The sequence below is a fragment of the Gymnoscopelus braueri genome (assembly GCF_963280865.1).
Source record: "Gymnoscopelus braueri genome assembly, chromosome: 16".
In the NCBI taxonomy this organism is placed as follows: domain Eukaryota; kingdom Metazoa; phylum Chordata; class Actinopteri; order Myctophiformes; family Myctophidae; genus Gymnoscopelus; species Gymnoscopelus braueri.
The window spans coordinates 11,545,688-11,556,500 of NC_137616.1; the positions used below are offsets into that span (position 1 = coordinate 11,545,688).

Sequence of the window (10,813 nt, forward strand, 5' to 3'; positions counted from 1 at the left end):
ACGTATCCATTTGTAACTCTTGAGAGAGTACAAAATGTTACCAAATGGACCCGTAAACTAGACAGTTTGCTGTTGCTGGAGAAACAGTGTGGGCTTGATCTCTTGTCGTCTGACACAGGATGTTTCAAGTGAAAACCGACGATAACACCATCCATTCTCAAACTCTCCCAAGTTGGTGCGTTGTTGCAGCGGACGTAGCATCGAACCCGACCCGGACGTTATATCCTAACTAAATGTTTTAAAGTTAAATATTTCAAAAAGTATTTTGTGTGAATTCTTTGTACAAAAAATAACATAGGGGCTTTCCCAGAGATTAAGCCCACTAATTAACACTCAGGATTTTACAGTGCAGTCTTCCACTAATGTTTGTTTTTGTTTTGTCTCCCTCCCTTGCTTTTTTTGTCATTCTTAGGTTCATATGTATGACTCTACCATGGACCACATACTTGGCTGGCTGCTGGTCCTGGGAACCACGGTGATGTTTGCCGATGCCTGCCCCAAGTACTGCGTGTGCCAGAACCTGTCCGAGTCCCTGGGGACCCTGTGTCCCGCCAAGGGCCTCCTCTTCGTGCCGCCGGACATCGACCGGACCACGGTGGAGCTCCGCCTGGGTGGCAACTACATCCTCCGCATCACCCAGCAGGACTTCGCCAACATGACCGACCTCGTTGACCTGACGCTGTCGCGGAACACCATCAGCTACATCCAGCCCTTCTCTTTCGGTGACCTGGAGACCCTGCGCTCGCTCCACCTGGACAACAACCGACTGACGGAGCTGGGCAACGATGACCTTCGGGGCCTGATCAACCTGCAGCACCTTATTCTTAACAACAACCAGCTGGGCCGCATCGACCTCCGGGCCCTTGAGGACCTGGCGCCGTCCTTAGAGGATCTGGACCTGTCCTACAACAATCTGATCTCTCTGCCTTGGGACTCGGTCCGGTTGATGGTCAACCTCCATCAGCTGAGCTTGGACCATAATCTGTTAGATTTCATCCCAGAGGGAACGTTCACCGACCTGGAGAGGCTGGCGAGGCTCGACCTCACCTCCAACCGTCTGCAGAAGCTGCCGCCGGATCCCATTTTTGCCCGTGCCCAGGACTCGATGATCCTGACCACGCCCTATGCCCCCCAGCTGTCGCTCAGCCTCGGCGGGAACCCGCTGCACTGCAACTGTGAGATGATTTGGTTCCGGAGACTCGAGCGCGACGACGACCTGGAGACCTGTGCCTCCCCTCCATCCCTGAAGGGTCGCTACTTCTGGTATGTGAAGGAAGAGGATTTAGTTTGCCAGGCCCCTATGATCACCCAGCACACCCACAGGATGCTGGTGCTGGAGGGGCAGACTGCTAGCCTGAGGTGCGAAGCCGTCGGGGATCCAGTTCCCACCATCCACTGGATCTCCCCAGAAGACCGTTTACTGGGAAACTCCTCCCGCACCGTTGTGTACAGCAACGGAACGCTAAGCATCACCATCACCACTTCCAAGGACTACGGAACCTTCACCTGCATCGCCGCCAACGTGGCAGGGGAGTCCACTGCCTCTGTGGAAGTGTCAATCATCCAGCTCCCTCACCTGAGCAACGGCACAGGAGCCCAGCCGGCGCAGCCCAAGTCCCGCCTCTCGGACATCACCGGTACCACCAAGGTCATCAAGGGGGCCCCCAAGGGCCAGCCAGAGAAGACTGTGTCTGTGTCGGAGGTGACAGCAGTGTCGGCGCTGGTGACATGGATGGTCAGCACGGCGGCACCCAAGGTGAAGATGTACCAGCTGCAGTACAACTGCTCTGATGACGAAGTGCTCATCTACAGGTATAGAAGGGATTTTACACTTTCCTGTATTTGTTTGAATATTGTGATTCAGATATGCGACTATGATATGAATCCACTGAGCATTTACAATTTATTTTTCACCATTTATTAAAAGTGTGTGTATGTGCATTTGTGCATGCGTGCATGTGTGTCCCTGTCTGAGTGTGTAGATGAGTTGTGTCGAAATAAACCCGAAAACCTCCAACAAAGCTATTTCTGGCAGGGATTCAACACAATACAGTACAAGGACACCTTGTCTATATGTTCAAGTGGCTGTCTGAAATACATCTCCCTTTTAGCCACTGTTTTCCTTATATACAGCTGTGTTGAAACAACCCTGAGAATCCATCCATCATGGAACTACTCTGTCTTCCATTACATTGTTGCCTGTCCAACAATGTGATGGACGACAGAGTGGTTAGATGACAAAAAAAACAACTCTCTTCTTCCTTTTTTGTTCAATGCCTTTTCAACATCTCCTTTATAGAGCATTGCGTTGTGTTGGACTCGATTATGCTCAGCAGCCCATAACCGTGAGGGAATTCCTAAGCTCAGAGCTTGACGGGCAGATATTCTGTCAATCCAGTAGCCTTTAAACGGGGCTGAAATAGTAATTTACAAGGCTCATATTCTGCCAGTGCAGCTTGTAAAATGGATGTGAAATCAGCCAGGGGAAAGGGGGGGGGGGGAATCCAATTTCTTAATGCCAGTTAAATCAGTTACTCCCTTTAAAAACCTGTGGAACGTGACATAGTTTCAGGCGTTAGCCTTGAGGGAAGCAACCCTGTCCTTGCTACGGTGTATTTCCCAGTTTTTACAGACTATACAGTATCTTTCCCCATAATTACTCCACCAATGACACAGTAAGATTATTTTTACGGTGTGACAGAAGGCCAAGCCATCTAGAACAGGATTTTCCTGGACTGTATATGTCTGTACGTATGTCTGTGTATACTGTACTGTATGTATGTACGTATTAGGGGTGTCACGAAATGCCTAATCCACGATTCGATTTGACTTTAACTTCACTATTTGATTCGATATTACATTTTTTTAATTCGAATTATTAGGCTATTGACTCTTGATTTGTAAAGGAAAACACTTGTTTCTCAAGAAATAACTTTTATTTGAATAACAATTATAAATAACAAATGAGAATCTAGAAATAAGAAATAATTATCATATTAATAATATAAAATTTGGACGACTTTCATTGCCATTTTCAGATTATTCTTTAAGAAGATAAGTTAACATTCTTTGAAAAGATACGATATTTTTCCCATTCAAAGTGGCTTTGACTGCCTCCCAAAGTTTGCGGGCCCTGGGTAGACAACCCGACCTGGCGGAGACCTGCGCTCTGAGGAGGAGCACGCCGCTCTAGTTAAGGCAATCAATGCTACATGGCTCAGCCCTTCAGTAACTCCTGTCTTCATTTCACATACATCGCAGGCAACACACTTAACACATAAAATGTTTAAATCCAGCGTTCTCCACCACTGAAAAGTCTCGCATGTCACCCCGACTGCGCTCGTTATTTTGCTCACCCACGGGTTGAATTATGTGGGAGTTTGGGATTGTTCGCTGTCATCTTTTTACCGGACAGATGGTAGGCTAATGCAGACTTGACTCCACAGTGCAACACTACCAGCGGTTTCTCAACACTACAGCATGCGCCTCGTGGCTTCCTTTGGACGTGCACATGTGCGGGATCGAGTGACATCAAGATTGAGAATCGCGATTTCGATACACCGTCAATTTTGATTCTGATTCTGATGTATGTACCTACTTTGTACACACCGCTATGTGCATGATGTCGCTAAACAGATAGCAGTCTCCTTATCACAGAAAGCGTGTGAAGTGGTAAACTTGTATTTCTGCAAATCTGTTAATTACACCAACATTGTTCTTGTGAAATGGTTTTGTACTTGTGAAGTACTGTGAAGTATTTATAAAGATCGACATTTCTATTTGGCTAAAGGAGACTAAACCGTCATCACACTAGTAGCTTTTGTCATCGAGACACATTTTTTAAAATAATCATGATATTGGTTTGAAGTCGTATCGCCCATCCCTAGGCTTCACCATTGAGCACCGCATTGCGATGTGTGCGGCCTCGTTGACAAACTGCACACCTAGTAACTTCCTTTTGACAGCCTGACAGGGAGACCACACCTTTATTGGACTTGTTAAGTGGGACACCCCTATTATTTCTCTGCATGATTAATGTCACGTAGCTCCATAAAATGCAATTAATTACATCTGACAAGATGAAATTAAAAGAATATTTTGTGTGTAATTGTTCAGATGGCACATGCTTATTTACTGTGCTATATTTTTAGTGTCTCAGTTCCCTGATTTCATATTTTACATCATGCTTTGTAGACTGAATAATATGACCTTGAATCCCATAAAGCCCATTCAAAACTCCTAACAAAATGTGATTGCACAGCCATCAACCCATATAAATGGTAATCTCCTAAAATTCTGAAAACCATTTGAAGGTAAGGACAGTATCAGGTTCATCTTGTCGCTGGGCAAGCCTTTGGGAAAAATATATATAAGTTAAATCAGGATCAGGAGTAAGTGAAGTTCCTCATCCGTGTCCTGCTGTAACTGTGAGCCGCTGTGAAGCAGGGCAGAGAGAGGATTGTACAGTCACTTCAGTAATGGAAGTTATGTGTCAGCCACAGCAGACCAGATCCTCAGTAATATTTCAGTTGAATCGCAATAAGGCTCTCAGAGCAATACTTCACTGTATAATGGCTCAAGTGTCGCAAGTCACGTGATTTAACACCCACGCCGTTGCGTTGCTGGGATGAGTTTCAGACAATGGCGGCGAGGTCCTGGCGGCCGGTATTATTGGCTGTTAGCCGTGAGATGAAAAGAGTGTTACGGTATTGTACATTTCAAGGCTTATTAGCTGAGAAACATGCGCTATTGATTACAGCTCTGTGGATAACACTGGCTGCACAATGATAGACATTAGATAGCATATCATCACTGTTGAGTGGAAACCTTGTATTTACAAAACTGTTACTTTTCAGGAAATGGTCAAAAATAATCTGTGTTCCAATGGATACAACATAGTTGTTAGTCTGTGAGTCACACGCTCTAACAACACAGCGAGAGGCATTGAACATCAGAATCAAAAATGTCTTAACCACTTAAATCCTATATACTTTGTTGACTGGAGTACCCCCGAAAATAGCCCTGTTGTGACAGCTTGTAGATAGTCTTTTTCCGCCGAATGTTAACGTATTATGATGACATACCCAGAAATAAAAAACAAAACAAAAACACTTAATATCCATACATTTTCGGTGGAAGTAGGCCGCAATCCCACTCAAAAGATTCTGGGATTGACGGCGGACTAGAGCAGACACAAAAAATATATATCATCTTACATTTTACTGGGCAGTGGCCAGTCAGATTGTTGAATGTGACAGGGTAGCAACGCATGTACCAACCGTTTCATCAGTGGCACGCAACACCACTTGAGATTGACAGACAGGAGATGAAGCTTATCATGGATATTTTTCACAGATGGATAAACAGCAGCTGTAAGCAAATAACATAGTGTGGGTCTGTTTCATTTAAGCATTTTTGTGTTAGCGTTAGTTGTACAGGAGTTGTCCATGCTCGTATGAAATATACCCACAATTAATATTACCTTAAGCTGCCGCCCGTACCCATCTGTCATAAAGTTCCGTTCTTCTGTTTTGTAAGACAAACTGTTTATTTTTTTTAACCCACCCAAAAAGATTCTGTTTGTGCTTCTAGGGGGATTAAACATTTTAAACACAATTAGCATTTTAGCGACACGCCCACCAGCGGAAAACAGTTGGCGCCTGGCGGCGAACGTGATTCGCTCCGCGTATCGTTATAATCCTAGTGTCATAAGACTATGAACTAGGGCATTCAATTTATGGGTTAGACTTCAAGGAATTAGATTTGAGGTTTCATAAGCGTTGTAACAGTAGGGTTTTTTTTGCTTGTCAAGTATTTCCTTATCGAAGCAAAGTGTGAGAGAGATGAAGGCTCCCTGCTAGCTCTGGGCGGAGGTCTACGTCAGCCATATCATGGACAATAACAGAGTACTTTTACTAGAGTACTGTATTTAATTTTGTGTTGTTTTTTTTGTAGCTGTACTTTACTTGAGTATTTGTAATTTTGAATACTCATGACTTTCACTCCACTCATTTCAAAGATAAACGATAAAAAGGTACATTATGAATTAACCACTTATCCCGGAGTTGAAATATTGTGAAACTAGCAGATGCACAAGCTTACAATGTGTTGCGGTGCGCCGCATTGTGAGCTTGAAGATCAGCTATTTTCCCTATTAATATATTTTTGGAAAATCGAAATATAAAATGTACTTTTTGTAAAGCATGTAGCGTACTCCAGTACTTTAACTCAAGTACAAATTTGATAGAGCAACTTTCACTTAGTAGTTGAGTAATATTTAACCAGGAGTATCTGTGCTTTAACTCAAGTACTGGAGTTGAGTAGCCTACTTTGTCCACCACCGATCATTTAAGGTTGTGTCACGGAAACATGCCAACGCAAGGTTGCCTCGCACAGAGAGACACTACAACTTCAACTATCTCTTTAATGCATTCATCCATTACAGTTAGTGTGAGGGAGGGCATGCTTATATTGCATAGACTCAAGGGTATAGACAGACACTGAAAAAAATATAAAAAATAAAGACAGAAAGAAAAGAAACCCGTCACGGCCCATTTAATCTCCACAGCTACAATACAGCTGCTGTGCCCAAGAATGCCATAGAGAGAAAGAGGCAGTCACTGAGAAGCCATTAGGGATTTTTGCTTATATAAGCATAATCACGTTTCCCAGCAGCAGCATCCTGATGTTTAGGCCGAATCAATGAGCCAGGAGACAATTTGATATGACCTTGGTGTGTTTGGCCAGAGTAAAAGAGCCCCAAGGAATCAATGAGAGAGTAACAGGATAGGTGGGCACCTCTGTGTTAAATTGGCAATTTTTTCTAAGATGTTAAAAAATAAATATTTTGAAAAATTATGTTTAGAGGATGCTTAAACATTTGATAATAAGGTCTAATATTTATACAATTGCTACAAATTGCTACAAAACCTGTATATCCAGTCATTTTGGGACATAGACAAGAAGTTGAAGGATAAAATTAAGTCTTATAATGATGTACCGTGCATGTTCACGTCATGTATACACATTTACATTACTTTCAAATATTGTATTATTTTACATTTTGGACCAGTGCCCACCTATCCTGTAATCCAATAAGAGTAATGAATCATGTTTTGGGAAACTCAAGTCCTAAGATAATATTTTCACAACGTTAAGTTAAATATAGGCCTTGACATCCAGTTATGAATGTATTCAATATATTATAGAAATGGACTCAACAAGATTCCATGCTGCTGCATGCTGTTTTTTTAATCTCCTTTATCCTCCTCCACGTTTACTCTGATATTTACACAGACAAACATGGTCTGTTTCTGTAAGTTCTTTCCGTGCTTGTTGTTTGTGTAATTATACTTGTTAAACAGAAGTAGATCAGGTCTTTGGACAAGAAGTCCTTTGACCTCAGTCCTTTAATCCATCCGTATTTCCGGGATGGGACAGGGCGAGACAGACAGTGGCGAAAAATATAAGCTTTGCATCCCATTGGCCTGGTGGAGATATTACCAAAAAGGGGGGGGAAATAAAGGAAAAAAATAGACTTTCAGAGAGAGGAAGTGCAAAAGGTCTCCACGTTTTGGGACTACAATGTAGCACTGTCCCTCCTACTCTGTTTCTCTGATGCTGTCACTATTTCAATGCCCCCTCCCTATAATCTCTCTCTCTCTCTCTTCTGATTAATAATAAGTGGGGCACTCTCCAAATTGCCTAGTGAAACTTATCTGCTTGTGATAAGCATGGGTATACATTACTCTGAACTGCCACTTTATCTCCATGTACGTATGTGACTTAAGACCTATATACGTCGCTGTGCGACTAATAGAGAAGATAGACTATCTACAAGCTCAGAAGGTGTCACATTGTGACTTGTTGTGAGCTTGTAGATCTGATTTTTTTTGCTATTTTCCAAACTTTGGCCCAAAATATGGATGCCTGGGTTATTGTGGTTAAAATTAAACAAATAGACTATGCAGAGTCTATGCCTGGAATCAATTACAGATGTGAAAGGGAATACGGCCCATCCAAACAATCACTTCACTGTGCAGTACATTCTTTCTTCTCTGCCCCAGACAGGCAGTCAGAATTATGTAATTGACTGCATCACTAGTGGCTCAAAAGTATGAACCGTTATTTTCTGTGAGAGAGCATTTTCTGATGTATTGTGATCGCTCAACAGACCATGTGACGTTATTGGATCGAATTTGACCTAGATTCATTATCATCGTGTGTTTCTCTCCCTCTCTCGCCTATACTGCACCATCCTCAACTGCTGTATACGATGGAATAAAACGGAAATGCCGTAAAACTAAAATGCTCTGCGAACCACGTCGTATCATTTTTGCATGTGTCGAAAGCATTGTGCCGGAAAAGTATATTAGCCTGTAACATGTTTCCCTGCAATATAAACTATACATGTTACATGAGCTTTTGTTCTGTTGGGTGGGAACATTTTGATGCTCAATGTGGCAAAAAATGTCATGAATGCAGATGAGGTTCAGTTGACGCCAATGCTTGTAGACGCAACCAACCCACCCCCCAAGAAAATACAGAATGGGGTCTGTGGCTCTGCTTCCTCTTACAGACCTTCCTGGCTTTATCCGTTTTATTTATTTATTTATTACTGCTCCATGTCTCCAATATCAAACGGTCCCTCTGTTCACTGCAGCAAGACAGATGGTTCAGAGAGATAAAGCCAATTACCGCTGGCGGTCCGTTAGAACCTCAACCGCAGGGAGACTTCTCACTGGCGAGAAGCTAGAGTGGAATGCAAATATATACCCTCCTCCCCTCTTGCTTTAATGAAAAATTGTGAATCACTCCCACATTAACCGCTGCAGTTAGTTAAGTCTCCGATTGCTGAAATTACATGTGTAATGCGCTCTGATCTTGACGGCTCTATCACTCATCATCGCGTTGGCTGGATCACTCTTCCAGGCCTTTACAGCCTCACACTCTGTCGTTAAAGTGAAACGGTGGCCTGTGCCATTACGGAGAAGTGCCTCGTTATCTTTACGTTGCAATTAACCTGTGGGGTTTCAATTAATTCCCTTTCTTTCTCTTTGTCTTACTTGTTCAGGATGATCCCGTCGTCTAGCAAAGCCTTCCTGGTGACCAACCTGGTGTCGGGGACCCGATACGATCTGTGCGTGCTGGCGGCCTGGGACGACTCTGCCACCACCCTGACCGCCACCAACGTGGTGGGCTGCACCCAGTTCTACACCCAGGACGACTACGCCCAGTGCCGGTCCCTGCCGAGCCGGCTGCTGGGGGGCACCATGATCCTGGTGACGGGGGGCGTCATCGTGGCCACGCTGCTGGTCTTCATCGTCATCCTCATGGTGCGGTACAAGGCCGGGGACGCTGAGCCGCCCCTGGGCAAGCTGACGAACGTCAGCGAGACGCACTCGCAGACCAACGGGGGCCGCCTGGGTCCGAACGGAGGTCTCATTCCCCAGTTACGGTCCGGGTCCCAAACCGGGTCCCTGTCCCCGTCCCAACCTATCCTCAAACCCAAGGTCAAGGTGACACTACAGGATGAAGTGGTGGAGTTCAAGTGTGGCTCCCTCCAGAGCAGCCTCACCGCTTCCTCCTCGTCCTCAGACTCGCTGGCGGGGGGCTCGTACAGCCCCAACAGCCAACTGGCCAGCATCTGGAGATCGGCCCCCTCCAAGCCGCAGCGGGCCAACCTGGACAACCTCCTCGGGGCCTTCGCCTCGCTGGAGTTGCGGGGCTCGCAGGGACGAGACCTGAGGCCGGTCTCCATGGCCGGCGGCCTCTCCGGCTCGGAGCGTGACTCTGCGGCCACGCCCCCCACGGACCGGGAGCCTCTCCTGGGGGGCCGGACGCTGGACTCTCGTTTGAGCCGGCTCCTCATGATCCCTCTGGACTCCAAGGTACCCAGGAGGAGCCAGTCCTTCGACATGGGGGACGTGGCCGGTCCTGTAGGCAGTGGCCCGGGTGGCGGCGCCCCCCAGACGGGCAGCTTCCCACGGAGGTTCAGCAGCATCTGGACTAAACGGAGCCTGTCGGTGAACGGCATGCTGCTACAGTGCGAGGAGGAGGGCCCCGACACGGGAGGGAGCAAAGGGACGATAGACAGCGCCGACTGGGTGATGGAGAGCACGGTTTAGGGGGGGGGGGGGGGGAGAGACAATCTGACATACTCTATCGAACACTGCCCAATGGATAGATGGCAAGCAGCCCTGCCCCTGACAGACAGACAGACTGACAGTCAAGCCCGATGCATACTTCATTGTACGACGGTGTTGCAGACCAAAAATAACCGATCGACACTCACGATCCGTGATACATTGTGAGCTTGCATACAGCTGCTATTTTCAGTCTGCACCGCCGCCGTACGATAGAGCATACGTTGGGGAACAGACAGACAGACAGACAGACAGACAGACAGACATACAGACCCACTGGTCAAAAGCACCCTCCTTCAACCTCCCCTTCCTCTCTGTTCTGCATGAAAGGTTTCCGTGAGACGTCAGCCCAGCATCCGAACTGATGTCTTCACTTGACAGCCATTTTTTAGCTTTCATCTCTGGTTTTGGGGAGGATCTGAACCAACTACTGTACAGAACACACCACTTTACTGAAGGATTGGACGTCTGTGAGACATTGGAGAAGGGGGAGGGGGGTGCACAGTAAATGGCCAAATACGGTATGAACTATTTGAATAAGACCCTTTGGATTACTTTGCCTCATGATTTGTACAGAAGTGAACATGGTCTTGTTTTAAGAGGGACAATGACTATTTGGCCACCGTGTATACTCAAGGAAATGACCAATTAACATTCAGAGATATGGT

General features: G+C 45.7%; 1 protein-coding gene across 1 annotated transcript; it reads left to right on the forward strand.

Moving 5' to 3' along the window:
• Window positions 1–418: 418 nt before the first annotated feature.
• Window positions 419–10,127, forward strand: lrfn2b (leucine rich repeat and fibronectin type III domain containing 2b; the record flags this gene model as incomplete). Its single annotated transcript, XM_080453031.1, has 2 exons — window positions 419–1,812; window positions 9,074–10,127. The coding sequence occupies 2 exons, from the start codon at window positions 419–421 to the stop codon at window positions 10,125–10,127; spliced, it is 2,448 nt and encodes an 815-aa protein (XP_080309157.1).
• Between the last annotated feature and the right edge of the window lie 686 nt (window positions 10,128–10,813).